General features: G+C 39.1%; 1 protein-coding gene across 1 annotated transcript; it reads left to right on the top strand.

Moving 5' to 3' along the window:
- The first annotated feature begins 13,873 nt into the window (after positions 1-13,873).
- LOC121370075 (ribonuclease H-like) lies at positions 13,874-14,356 on the top strand. The gene has a single exon (XM_041495175.1). The coding sequence runs from the start codon at positions 13,874-13,876 to the stop codon at positions 14,354-14,356; it is 483 nt and encodes a 160-aa protein (XP_041351109.1).
- The last annotated feature ends 1,568 nt before the right edge of the window (positions 14,357-15,924 follow it).

Here is a 15,924-nt window from a genome sequence, read left to right as displayed (position 1 = left end):
ACGCCATACAACCGTAAATAAAATGTGTTGAGTACGTCGTTAAATAAAACATATCCTATCCTTCCTTACATCTGCTGTTGGATGTCTAACATTTGGTAATTTTTACATATAATTTTAGAGAGAAATCGGGTGCATTTGCAGGGGGAGGGTATTGGAGGTCGAAACCCTTACTTGTCCAAGCTTTAAAAAAATTGAAATGTATTTTCGGGGGGAGCATGACCCCATATAAACTTCGCTAAACACAGTCTATAACCCCAACCCCGCTGAACTCCCTGCACACGCGCCTTGGAAACCCGCTACATTTTTGTTTGAGTTTATATGTACCATCCCACAGACAGGATATCACATACCATGGTATTTTATATACCCGCCGATGGGGATCGATCCTAGACTGACCGCGCATTTCCAAAAAACACCTTTTTAGGTCTAGTTAATGAATAAAAATAACATATAGTATTGAAAAATGTTACGTAAATCGAACACACTATCCTCTTCCTCTATCCCTAGAGCGTTACGTAATTAGTAACACCCCCTTACATGTAACGCGTATGCCAACAGCTGGCCACTGTCAAAATTTAAAGGCAAATTCCCTACCCACCGACCCCTGGAAAGGCGTTGTACCATACTTCTATGGATATAAATATGTTTTGGAGATATGAGATGACCTCTCAATCAAGACAGTTAAATCTGTTCAAAAATTACGAAATCTCACGTGATCTCTTGTTGGGGAATTCCACACTTGTGATAAGCCAATGAAAACCGAGATCGGTAGGAGCCCGTCAAAAGTGTCCCACTTTCGAAATACTGGCTTTGTTTTTGACCTGGATAAGCCAGCGTAGTGAAACCAATGCGGAGTGCGGCGTCATATATGTACCAAACGTAATTGGATTTTCTGTTCTATATGCTTAAATAATAAAAATATTCCGGATACTGCCGCTTTAAACCAGTGCACAGTGCACAGATAGTACGACATGTATTTTATTACGCTACACGGTGTTTATACATTTGTTTGTATTTTTGTTATAATTTACAAACCAAATCTAACTCCAGGCAACGAAAATAACGTGGCTTATATACATGTGTTATGGAAGAAATTACTTTCAAAAGTGAAACCAACAGATAATTCGAAATTATATTAAACATTTAATAAACAATTAAAACACATTTACAGTACAGTTACAAAATCAATATTCACAGAGAAACCGACCATACTAATCAGATCTTGAGTTTTACTAATGGTGTATTAGAAGGTGCATTACTTTTAGGAATTGAGACCTTCGACAGCAGATACAACGTGAGATGTTGTAAACTTGTTCTTCACAAACACACATAACACAATTGTATTCTGATCCTAAAATAATGCCTAAATTCACCGAGCAAACAGCGTCCCTGATAAGGTGAAGTGGAATTCTAGGCCTATAACCAATAAGAAAATGTACATCGTATGGTATTTTAAAAACATTTTCCAAGATGTATCGTGTTTTAGAATGTTCTGTTTAGTTAAAAACAATGAACATTACATGGCACTTTCCATAATAGTCGCATTTTATAATATGCTACATCATGATCTTGAACAATCTAATACACAAGTTAAGTTAAAAACAAAAAGTGCAATTTTGTGGTGAAAAATGTTTGTGATTTTAAAGTAAAGATATAGAAAAACTCGAAAATGTATGAATTGGAGCTTAAACTCTTGTACATTGTTATGTGAAATTATATTCAAGAGAACCAAAGATGAACAACCTTTTTGCTAATTCTATAGTATGTACATGTCTTTAAATGCTCTAAAATTATAATGTTGGTTTGCTGTTGAAATATTTCACTTTCACAAGCATCTCAGCAAAGTGATTTGTTAGAAACAAAATGCAATTTTCTTCCCAACGCATGTTTTAATCCCACAGCTTTCATTAGCATTGTGTTAAACATTATAGTGCATATTCATTACCAAAACACATTTGTACAATTCACATATACGGCAGAACAACTGTGAGTTGTTTTGTGCAAGTGTGACTAGACAGTGTTTAGTTAGCATACTCTAAACAAGAACACTGAATTTTAACATTTATGCTCAGGAAAGGACAAAACGTGTTTACATTGTTCAGTAGGCGCCAGTAAGGGCTATTATTAGGCATTCAAACAGGTTACACGAATGACACAAATTAATGTAAAAAGATGAGTACAAAATTATCTAAAACAATTACAAACTATTTTACAAATATAACAAGGTAATTGACTCTGTATGTACAACAGCACTTGGACAAAATGACCTTGAAAATGCCAGTTAAAATGGTCAAGAAGACAATCGAAACAGCCAGGAGCACACCCAGTAAAACAAAAAGTAAAAAAGAAAAACCAAAAACCAAGAGGAAAACCATTGCAAATGGACTACCCTTAACATTATTAATGTGATTTGTGTTTGTTATACATTGCGATTATAATAAAGAATATGATGATAAAAATAAACCCTCTTGATTCATTAGATAATGTTGATGAAAAATAAAAGTCAAATCAGCCAGTTCAACCAGAAGACATGATAAAAACAAGAATATAAATCTAATGGTATTCTAGGATTCAGATTCATGTCTAATTATGCAATATTCCAACTCTTGTACCAGTACGTCAAGGGCTATGGTAAATAATATCCAGACTGTGAAACAAATATGTGAATGATATATGGTACACCTCACTATACAACCACCTCCCCACCCTCTGTGCTGTATTGGTCATGGCTCCTGTTTGTTTAGGTTGTTTTGTTTTCACTTTGTTGTGCTCAATTAATAGTGCATTCTTTTTTGTTTCTAGTGAGGTGTCCATTTGATTTCTATGACTGTTTTAATTAAAAACTGCTAGGCCCATTTTCCTTAGAGCCATCCTGAAATGTTATTTGTTTCAACCATTTGTTATTACTGGGGAATCCTGGGCTACATCAAACTGGAGCCAGTTTGGCAAGTATTCATTGTATGAACTCAAGAGACCACTTTGTTTTAGGAAAGGACACATGTTTAGATGTATATTTATGCCATCCCTACATCATGATAATTACAACACACATTAAAATAGTGCTACAAGAGCAACAATCACACAGTCAAGTTAATTTTATTCAAATAATTGATGTTAAACAAGTTAATAAAAATAAACTGTCCATATATAATTAAAAAGTGTAATTGGCCGTTTTAAATGTGTGACAAAACTGTCTGAAATTACTTGAATTCCTGTGGGAGGTGCTAAATTAAGGAAAATTGCATAATAAATATATACCTGTATGTCTGTATTGTAACGAACACAGACTGCCATTTTGTTCAGGAAAGGACAAATATTTTACAGAATTGTACTGTCTTTTAAACAGTATTCTTTGATCAGTTTATGTTTGCTTGCTGCCCTATAATGTAAACTAATATAGTGATTTTCGAAAGAATACATTTGACAAATGTTACTAGAGTTCACTTCATCATATAATGTGCTATAAAATAACTCTCAGATTTAATCAAAGTTGTATAATCAAAAGGCTTGCATCTTATTTAAAATTGAGCATTTTACAAAACTATTCTTGTATATTGTGAAAACGTTGATAAACAATGCTAAACGACTCAAAGGTATTCACTTAATCTAAATGTGAGCTTGTAGAGGCTGTTGTAAAACATATGTTCAGGAAAGGACATTCCGTAATAAAACTCAATATCATTAGCAGATAATCCAAGAGTCACGGTTCCTTATCTATTCTGCGCATAGTTAGTATTTTATGCCACTGAATCTTGCACTGAAGCCGTCATTTTTATTATATCTACTTGTTCAGGAAAGGGCACTTTTTAACGGAATATAACCCCCTATCATATAAATGTTTGGCCAGGAAATAGTGTTCATACTGCTGGAGGCTGAGCACCCTTCCTTGTTATGAGGTTTCGTGCCTTTTTAGGTTTTCTAGGACCTGGCTCCCCAGCAGTTAAACCTTTTGGCAGATTTTTAGAACCCCAAGAAAGCTGGGTCGTTTCAGTAACTTAGGTAGTTTTACTAACATGCAACTGTACAAATATCATTATAGAACAATCGTAGCTTGCAGAAAAAGAATAAAGATATCTGAGAGACACATAAAGAAAAATCCCCAAGTGACCTCGTTCTGCCCAACATGACAAATTAATGTGGCGCCAAAAGAGTGGTTTTAGTCAAAGATTGCGGATGTTTTCATTGTTCAAATGGAGTAAGCATTTTATTATGTGTATGAAATTAACAAAATGATACTACCATCGTCTTTTATCTGACATTTTATTCGTTCCAGCTAGTGCACCACGATTGGTATATCAAAGGCCGTGGTATGTGCTATCTTGTCTGTAGGATGGGTCATATAAACGATCCCTTGCTGCTGAATCGAAAAGAGTAGCCCATGAATTGGCGACAGCGGGTTTCTCTCAATATATGCGTGGTCCTTAACCATATGTCCGACGCCATATAACCGTAAAATGTGTGGAGTGCGTCGTTAAATAAAACATTTCCTTCTTCTTCCTTGTAACATTTTATATTTTGAAGAATTCTTGAGTGAAACTAAAATTGGTATGGAGTGCGACATCGTTGTGTGAAAATACCAACAATGGGACTTTTAATATTTACGCATTACGAGCACCTTGGTTTACGTAGCCCAGTGGTAATGCGCACGCCTGATGTGCGGTCGGTCTAGATCGATCCCCGTCGGTGGGCCCATTGGCCTATTTCTCGTTCTAGCCAGTGCACTACGACTGATATATCAAAGGCCTGTGTATGTGCTATTTTGTATATGGGATGGTGCATATAAAAGATCCCTTGCTACTAATGAATAAATGTAGCGTGTTTCTTCTCTATGACTGTAAAAATTACCATATGTTTGACATCCAATAGCCGAAGGTTAATAAATCAATGTGCTCTAGTAGTATCGTTAAACAAAACATACTTCTGCTTCATGGTTTATTGATTATGGTTTTTTTGTGCTCTATACACGAATGCTTACAGACATCGACACTACGATCCCCCCACCCCTCAATATGACATTTTCGTTTTGCTCCTATTGTCGCAGCGGGATGCAACTCGGTGAAAAAGTTCTCACAAAGTCGATCGCTGTCTACAGAGTTAGTTTTTTTCCCGTCTCATCTAGTGCCCAATGTTGATACATTAAAGGCTGCATTGTGTATTGTCCTGCCAATGCGATAGTGTATATAAAATACCCCTTCTATTTGATCGCTGATAGTATTTGGAGGTAGCACGTTTTCACAAATACCTATAACAGCAAAAAAAATCACGTATGTCACGAAACACATGTCTATCTCGAGAATATTAGCAAACTAATAGAAAGTAATTTTCAGTGTCATAGCTGGATGGGTTGCCTTTCAATTCAAGCAGTGCTTGATATTTTCAGATTGAAAAGCGACCGCGATAAGATGGTTACAAAGATGCGTGTTCTGTCAGCTGCATCACATCTGCACAATAATAAAATTCAGCTGAATGTCATCTGCTATTGATAATACATAATTTAAAAAATCTTATTTGGAGTAACTTACAAAGGATGTTTTCATTTTAAACCCCTCCACACACACACACACACACACACACACACACACACACACACACACACACAAAAACACACACACACACCTAATCAATTTTGACATCCTGCATCGCCATATGTACATTTATACATCTCTTCAAAATACATTCCCTCCATAATACAATTCACAATCCACTGTCAGTTTCCTTCGTTCATCAAATACAACACAAAACAGCAACATGGAGAAAATGGCTCACCTACTGGTAGCTAAACATATTTATTCAAGTTGGTAAATGGCCCGTGCATATTTGTACTAATTAAACATCAATGTCAAGACATCTTAACATTGTGTTTCTTAATGTAGTAGCACCTAACATTTTGATAAAGGTGCGGCCCTAACATAAATCTGAAATGGCGGAAGAAATAGTTAAGTTATGCTTTGTTACTGATGCCATTGGAGATGCCGCCACGAAACTTTTATAGAAATGAATGTTACTAATGTATTAGCATCCCTATGATCCAGTGAAGATGGTGATATAATTTGATTTTTGGAAATAATGCGAGTTCACAGCTCACTTCTGGTGCATGGGTGCAACACACAGGACACACACACACTTGTGCACACACACACACACACCACACCACAATGCAGAGAGAGATAGAGAGAGAGAGAGAGATGAGGAGAGAGAGACTGAAGAGAGAGGAAGAGAGAAGAGAGAGAGACACAGAACCCACTAGAGAGGAGAGACAGAGCGGGGGGACAGAGAAGAGAGAGGGAACAGACAACACAGACACGGACCAGAGAGACACACATAGAGAGAGAGGAGAGAGAGAGAGAGGAGAGAGACGAAGGAGGAGGAGAGAGTAGAGAGAGAGAGAGAGGAGGAGACAGACAGACAGAGTGGGGAGAGAGAGAGAGAGAGAGAGACACAGAGACACACAGAGACACACACTTACCCAGACAGAGACACACACACACATACACAGACACAGACGCACAGACACACATACAGACATACATACACAGAGACACACACAGAGAGACAGACACACTCACAGACACACTCAGACACACACAGAGAGAGACAGAGAGAGAGAGAGAGAGAGAGAGAGAGAGAGAGAGAGAGAGAGAGAGAGAGAGAGAGAGAGAGAGAGAGAGAGAGAGCAGTGGCTGATCCAGAAAATCCATTTAGGGGCCCCCAATGATATGAGGCGGGATACAAAGTGAAGTTTTATGGAGCTTTGGAGGGGGATCGTAAAAAATGTTTTTTTTAAAATATAGAATAACATGCTCCCTTCCCCTTTCTAGATCTACCTCTGGAGAGACAGACAGAGAGAGGATTCGTCACGAGTGGATTAGTTTTAGTATGGAAACTATGAACCGCGTCTATGCTAATCGGTAAATGAGTAGCGAATTCTATTTATAGGGCGGGACATAACCCAGTGTTAAAGTGCTCGCTTCATGTGCGGTCGGTTTAGGATCGACCCCCGTCGGTAGCCCTATCAGCTATTTCTCGTTCCAGCTAGTGCTCCACAACTGGTGTAAAATATCGGTAGGCCGTGGTATGTACTATCCTGTCTGTGGGATGGTGCATATAAAAGATCCCTTGCTGCCAATCGAAAAGAATAGTCTATGAAGTGGTTTGTTCTCTCAAATACCTGTGTGGTCCGTAACCATATGTCTGACGCCATATAACCGTAAATACACTGTGTTGAGTGCGCCGTTAAGTAAAACATGTCCTTACTTTCTCACATACTTTAACTTCAGTTTTGAAAGTAAAATAAAACCGAAAAAAAGGCAAACATTAAGGCAGATGGAACGATTTAATATAAACTTAACAGTTTTATAAACAAGAAAATAATTACCAATAGCCGACATTCTCTAACTAATGTATACGGTATATAAATTGTTTTAAACAAGATCAACACAAATTTGGCGCGTCAAGGATTCGCTAACTCACTGACGTAAAAACATTCAGTGTCACTGGCTTTTGTCATTCGGAGTCACTGTCAAAAATAATTCTCCTTCTCTTAGATTGCCCCTGCGCGTGCTGTAACCTCACCGTGGTGCTTTGTAATCCAGATACCGACTCCAAACCCTGAGTGAGTGCTCCGCAAGGCTCAACGGGTAGGTGTAAACCACTTGCACCGACCAGTGATCCATAACTGGTTCAATAAAGGCCATGGTTTGTGCTATTCTGCCTGTGGGAAGCGCAAATAAAAGATCCCTTGCTGCTAATCGGAAAGAGTAGCCCATGTAGTGGCGACAGCGGGTTTCCTTTCAAAACTCTGTGTGGTCCTTAACAATATGTTTGACGCCATATAACCGAAAATAAAATGTGTTCAGTGCGTCGTTAAATAAAACATTTCTTTCTTTTTTTCTTTCACCGTGATGCAGGGGTGTAACATTATCTTTGAGAATGGCCAATACAGCACAAAATTAAAATTTTGAGTAAAAGTCAGTATCTATCTGTGATATTTGTATTTTTACACAGTCCTTCACACTGTATTTTTATTTAACTGTTGGATTTTTATATTGATATTGATCATCACTTTGTTTTCCCCATTACCATAGTTTGACACCCAATAGCCGATGTATTTTTCGTGCTGGGGTGTCCTTAAACATTCATGCATTCATTCATTCGCTTAGACTGAGTCTTGCTTTTAATGCAGCCAAGCATTGTAACAATACGGCTAATGTTGAATTTGAATGACGTCAGTTTCAGGGTTCGAATTTCACCACGGTACCGACGGCAATTGCCGTAGGTGCCCTCCTTACTTGCCGTTATCCCCCTATAGTCTTACGGTGTCAACGGCAAGAACAATGCCGAGCTGCCTTACCAGGTTTGCCACCGTGCCTTTCGGATTTTTTTTTTTTTTTTAAACCTGCATTTTATTATTTAGAAATGACATAAAATGTGACATGAAAAATCACATCTAGCGAAGTCGGGCTGCCTGTTGACACACGAAGTGACAGGTCAGTTATACCAGGATGTAAAACAAAACGTACTAAAATTCCCATAACAATAACGCTATTTACAACAGTTTAAGTTGACGACATTTATAAATATATTCGTTGTGAGTTACACATTAGTGAAGGTAAATATATATTTTCGACTTAATAGGATGATTGGACGTTGCGGTCACGAACAAGCTTCATTCTGTCAAGACGGTCCTGAGCGTTGTCCGATGTGTCGGCGCACTTAAGCATTAAAAAAACATCTTCTATGTGAACACTGTGAAATACTTAATAAAATATGTCTCTCACTAATGAAGCAGTGCAATCTGAAATACACTACAAATCATGTCTGTAGTGAATTATTCTGCTCATGTTATTGGTCAATAGCAACAGCAGAGAATGATTATCATGCTTTTTTCACTGTTAAGCACTCTGTCAACATTGTATTCATTAAGTGTCGCCACATCTTACAAAAGTGTTGTTTTAAGAAACCAATAATGATCAAATACTTATATAAAAAAGGAAGTTTGCTATTGAAATATTCAGATAAAGAACATTACTTTTGCTTCCAACTGCAGAATTGGAAAACAAAACCAGAACGTGGTGCATGATTCAACTCTGTGAGTTCATGTCTTTGACTGACATGGAATGTAAATCATAATTGCCTTCTACTGTAGGATGGTGGGGATGTGTCACATTAGCGGCTTTTGGGAAAGGAGTCTGTCTTTCATGAAGAAAACATATGGTTAAGGACCACACAGATATTGAGAGAGGAAACCCGCTGTTGCCACGTCATGGGCTACTCTTTTCGATTAGCAGCAAGGGATCTTTTATATGCACCATCCCACAGACAGAGTAGTATATACCACGGCCTTCCATATACCAGTAGTGGTACACTGGCTGGAACGAGAAATAGCCTTGTTCATGAAGAGGCAACTCCAGCCTATATATACTAGAACATCCACTAAATCACTACCGTCACGAATATCTGCTACCACTTTTAGTGCTGCCATCTTCATATGAAGGCATCCGAGAAGCACTATAAAGTGATATCCACTATGACTTAATGGACATATACATTCGATCCATTTGTCATGGCATACAAAAGGTGGTAAAGGACGATTATGAGCATTTGGTTGATATTCAGAATGCCAACTTCCGTCTTCACCACACACATTGAGTGATGAATAGGCAGCGTCACAAAATAAAGGCATACAAGAGAAATTATGGTCAACTTTCCTCTCAGGAGTGGTACTACCTGGCTGATGGGTATCATGAAATACAGCCTACGAAATAATCTCACCTTCGTCCCAACCACACCATTCAAAGATTATTCCAGGTACATGTGACTCATATGCCCTACAAGGTTCATGCCTGCAATATGTGGATTAGGCATGTGTACTAACAAGTGTAATATGAATCCTGTGAATGTTTGCAACGTAATTAAATATGTACTTCACTTTCCCCAAAGAGAATTGGTGGGCATAAGCCTTCTCCAAAGAACAGCGTTTGTCATTATTTTGGTCTAGTATAAACTATATAAATATTATGTTAGCTATTTTTAAAAAAAACTCCTATGAAATTATCATTAAGCAGTAAACTACAATATGGGTTTTTATAATTTTATAATATAAACTAAATCCGCATAGATTTTTAGAAAGAAAAAAATACTTTTTAAAACAATATTTACTTTAAAATGCCTATTAACATGTTTTATGGCCCTGCATATCATATTCATATATAATATTGCCGTATCTGTACAATAGTTATCACAAGCTATCCAATGATATACTACATGACATGTTCTAAAGAAAAACACCTTTCACAAAATTAACTTGACCTTTTTAGAAGATGGTGGTGTGGTGGCTTCCTGACGACAGGTTTGTGTGATGTGTCTAGTGCTGTAGTGTAGCGTAGTGGGCTTATAACCTTCTCGCTTTCAGCTGCCGCCGCCGGATAGCCTGACAAGGTGAAAAGGGGGCAGAAGCACGTAAGTCCCACCCTTCCGGTACATAGCCTCTACACAAACAAGACTCCTTCAGTGCCCCCTGCTCTCACAGCTTGGCACACCATGGTAACTGGGCCCTCACAGACCCAGGCTAAACTGGAGGGGATCCTCGGAGCAGCTGGAGCCCCAGAGGTGCAGTGTGCATGACCCATCGGCGTATGGACACGCTCTGGCACTCACCAATCCAGCCCCAACTATGGGTAAATAGACGACCAGATAGAGGGCGTAAGTCATGAAAGACAGTCTATCTAGGAGAAGGAAATCTCCAAAATCAAAACCAACCCGGTGCTTCCCAGGTAGGATCTTGATCCAGAAGCTATGGTTGAGGGTAACCCAGACAGAAAACCTAAAGAGCTGAAGACGGAGGTATTGGGCCACTGGCGCTCTTCAAAAACCACAGTACCACGCAAAAATCACAAAATGAATATACCAATAGACAGATGTAATAGAAATGATGCTTGCCCATTGAAGTCCCCCCAGGATGAGGCTGTGTCGGGCTCCGTGCCTCGATGGAGTCCACCCCATGCTACTGGAGGTCCTTCCCATTCGCTTTTTTTCCGTGCCAGGGGGCGAGGGAGGAAAGTTACTGGCCGAACAACAACAGCAAAGAAACAACAACCCCTCAAGGTAATGCACTGGAATGCTGAGGGAATTTTCAAAACAAAAAGACAGAACTAGAACAGTTCCTACATGAGAAAGCCATCAACATTTGCTGTGTACAAGAAACTCATCTACAAAACAGCAAAGCTTTCAAAAATCAGAGGCTACCAATGTTTCAGATCTGACAGAACAAACCGCCATAAAGGAGGAATTCTGACACTCATCAGGAACAACATCCATGCTTATGAGACATCAGTGCACATGCAGGATTCTGAATATCAAAATGATCAAGGTCAAAACAAATGCAGAAGAATTACAAATCCTAAATTTTTACTGTCCCAATGATCGACCACTGTCCTTAGACACCATAGAGGTATCTCAAGCAAACTTCATAGCAGTTGGTGACTTCAACAGCCATTCACAGAGCTGGGGATACAATCACATAGATCGACGTGGAGAAGAAGTGGAAACTTGGCAAGATGAAAATCAACTGATTCTAGTCAACAACCCAAATGACACTCCAACGTTTTACTCCAGATGTTGGCACACCACCTCCACTCCAGATCTTGCTTTCTGCACCGAAGACATCCAGAGAGATATGAAAAGAGAAGTTGGAGAGCAGTTAGGAGGCAGTGACCACAGACCAATAATTCTCACTGTCAACAGAAAAATCAGCATTCAGTCTCCACTTCCACGCTGGAACTATAAGAAGGCAAAATGGGGTATCTACAGACATCGAACAAGCACTCTGATAAAGAATTTGCAAGTGAAAGGAAGGGATATCAACCATGTTGTCAAGGAATTTAATGCATGTATCCTTCAGGCAGCCCATGAGACAATCCCAAGAGGTGCTAGAAAAGACTACAAACCCTACTGGACTAACCACCTTCAAAAACTACAGGATGACATGTCTGAATCTAGGAAAAAGGCTGAAGAACAACCCTCACATGACAACAACCTGAAGCTTCAGCAGGCGAAAGCAAAATATCTCAAAGCAAAAATACAGGCAAGAAGAAAAAGTTGGAGAGAAAAGACAGCAGCTCTAAATATGGAGAGAGATGGAAGCAAACTATGGAGACTCACAAGACAACTTAATGATGAGGACAACAGAGGACAGAGGATAACACTGGAAGATAATGGAGAAATGATTATAGGCAAACAAGCAGCAAATCGCTTAGCTGACAATTATGAAGAACAGAGCAGCATACACATAACTGTCGAACAGCAAAGAGAAGCAAGAAAAGAACAAAGGGAGAGATCAATAAACGCCACTCCAACAGGACCCATGCAACAACCTATCACACTGCATGAGTTACATGTAGCTCTAAAGAAATTGAAGAATAGGAAATCACCAGGCCCAGACTTGATCACCATGAGATGCTAACTCACATTGGCAGTGCAGCAGTCAACAAACTACTGGAGATCTTCAATCACAGTTGGGAAAATGGGGTCCTTCCACAAATCTGGAGAGAGGCTACTATGATCCCTATTTACAAGAAAGGAAAAAGACCGAAAAAAAGCTGAAAGCTACCGTCCAATCAGCCTAACCAGTTGTGTTGTTAAGACAGTGGAGAGGATAATCAACCAACGCCTACAATGGTATCTGGAAACTGAGAACATCCTGTCCCCTGAACAGTCAGGCTTCAGACAGTTTCACAGCACTGAAGACCAAACAGCATATCTTGCTCAAGAAGTTGAAGATGCATTCCAAGAAAAAAAACATGTGTTAGCCACCTGGATAGATCTGCAAAAGGCATTTGACAAAGTATGGACGGATGGCCTCATCGTCAAGCTACAGAGAAGCGGCATATCTGGAAACATGCTTGCGTGGATCCGATCATATCTTCACAACCGTAGAGCAAGGGTCACAGTTGACAGAAAAAGAAAGCAAGAAAATACTTTTTGCGACATGGGGTCCCACAGGGAGGAGTCCTATCACCTACACTTTTCTTAATCTTCATCAATGACCTTGTGCAGGAACTTCCCAATGGAATACAAGCTGCCCTTTATGCCGATGATTTGGTGATGTGGTGCAAGGAAGAGCATGCCACTACTGCCACCTACAGAATGCGGATAGCAGCAGACAACCTGACAGCCTGGTCAGAAAAATGGTGTGTGGCTATCAATAAAGACAAGTCTTCTACCCACACTCTTCACTCTATCACCAAAGAAAAAAGCAGGAACAATCAAAATTGGGAACACTCCACTGAAACATGCAGATGAAGTAACATACCTTGGGGTCACCTTCGACAAGAAACAAACTTGGAAAACCACATATTCAAAAGGCAGAGACAAAAGCCAGATGCAAATTAGCCATCATGCGGAAACTAGCAGGAACTAGCTGGGGAGCAAATGAGACAATCCTCAAGAGAGTATATCAAGGAACTGTACGGCCGCATCTTGAATACGGCTCATCAGCCTGGTCAACCACTGCAAAGACCAACCAGCAAGCTTTAGACAAGGTTCAAAACCAAGCTCAGCGAATCATAACGGGATCCATGAAGTCTACACCCATTAAAGACATGGAAAAAACTGCAGCAATACAACCCCTTGGTGAGAGGAGAGATGCCAAGATCATGATCCAGGCAGAGAAATTCAGGTACCTGCCCAATCATCCAATGAAACAAAGAATGGATGGTCTGACAAAGAATCGTCTCAAACGTAGCAGTTTTCATCCACCAAAGTAGAAGACTTACTAGAGAACACCAAGCTAACCCGTTTACCAAAGACACTTCCATTTTGCCCAACAGATCTTCCACAACCATGGAATGATGAACAAGCCAATCTACAGATCAGCATGTCTGTCCCACAGTTGGCTTCAGCAGACTCCCAAAACGACCTGGTCAAACGGTCACTGGCAATGGCTATGATCAGTGACCGGTACCCAGAAGAATCTTGGATCCATGCATACACTGATGGTTCGTCAACAAATGCTGTGGCCAATGGAGGGGCAGGCATATTTATCAAGCTCCCTTCAAGAAATACCCTAACTGCAAAAGTACCAACCGGCACCCACAGTTCCAACTACAATGCAGAAACCCATGCACTTATTCAGGCTGCTACAATGATCAAGGATGCAAAAGAAGACTGTCAACAAGTTGTCTTCCTCACAGATGCTCTCTCAGTCCTACAAGCCTTGCAAGGGGAAAAACTTCCTCACCTGAATGAAGCCATGCAAGAGGTAGCAAAGGAAAGACGAGTAGCTCTACAGTGGATCCCAGCACATTGTGGGATTCCAGGAAATGAGGAAGCAGACAGGCTAGCCCAAGCTAGGAGCTAATCATGTACAGCCCAGCAACAACATTAGCTTCTCAGAGAAGAAAAAACCTTGATAAAGGCAGCCAACAGACCCAGGACAGAACAAGATGATTACCACCTTCTCAGTCGCTTGGAACAAGTAACTCTGTTGAGACTCCGGACAGGCCACAACCGACTGAATGCTCACATGTTCAGAAAGTTTAAACTTGCAGCAACACCAACCTGCAGTTGTGGCCTGGAAGACCAAACAGCAGAACACATCTTACAGGCGTGTCCAATTCATCAAGACCTGAGACAAGCTGAGTGGCCAATCGAAACTGCCATACACACCAAACTCTATGGAAAGAGAGGCGAACTGGAAAAAACAGCTCATTTTATCTTACAGACTGGACTATTGGTCTAAATTGTGAAAGAAAAAAAAAAAAAAAAAAAAAAAAAAAAAAAATAGAACCATATTGTTTTGTAATCTACATACTTTGACAATTACGATCATGGATAGTTCCAAAAATTAACATTAAAGTCCCACGGAATTATAAATGCCCCTACACTACTACTACAAAGATTCGAACCGTCAGAAATACACATACACAAACATGTTTAATATCTTGGGTCTCACAGTTTGCTGTCTAACGTGTCATACAGCTTGATATTCAAACGTGATCATATTTTTAGATATAATAGGTAGCATATCCAATATTATCAGATAACATACTTTCAGCTTTGATGTAAATTAATAACAGCCACGACACTACGTCGGTAGGTGTACTACGACAACACCCCAAAATAATTGACAAATGCATTCATAATCATGAAACAAAAAATTTTCAACAGCAAGTTTATAATGAAAGCTGACAAACGTTCTGAAAAACGAAACGTCAATTTTTTTTAAATTTTTTTTTATGAATATTCAAAATGACATCATGCTACTATAAAAACACACCGACTACTGCGTCGTGAAAATGCGAATGCAAGTCATCCGTAGTATTAGCATTATCTCGTTGTTCACTATAAATATGTTTACTCTATTGAAGACTGTGAGCTATAAAGGCTAGATGACAAACAAGATAGTTCTAATGATATATAATTCATACACTTATCTACATCTGACGTATTAAACAAAAAATCTTCATTTCTAAAAGCTTCTTACTTTTTATCTGCATCCAGTTTAAATACTTAATGGCATATGCTTTCAAAAATGAAAGAAAAGGAATTGCAATATAAAAAGTTAAACCACTTTTATTATAATAATCGAGTAAAAAAAGACACTTACCTCAACACATTTTAATACTTGATATTTGCTTCAGCGAGTTTTCTTAATAATGAAGTGGCGACAGCGGGTCGGTCTCCTTTCTCAATATATGTGTGGTCGTTAACTATATGTACAACGCCATATAACCGTTACTAAAATGTGTTGAGCGCGTCGTTAAATAAATCATTTTCTGTCCTTTTTTACATATTTTTAATATCTTTTCCTTTTCTAGAAAAACTGTAACTTCATATATATTTGGGACAATAGATTGTTTATCTAATTTGAAGTATTAAATTTAAAAAAGTTTGTTTTTTTTTATTTTAACAACACCAACTAGAGCA

The sequence above is a fragment of the Gigantopelta aegis genome, chromosome 4 (assembly GCF_016097555.1).
Source record: "Gigantopelta aegis isolate Gae_Host chromosome 4, Gae_host_genome, whole genome shotgun sequence".
NCBI lineage: Eukaryota > Metazoa > Mollusca > Gastropoda > Neomphalida > Peltospiridae > Gigantopelta > Gigantopelta aegis.
The sequence above is the reverse complement of the archived record's forward strand: the minus strand, read 5'-3'. Positions and strand labels throughout refer to the sequence as shown.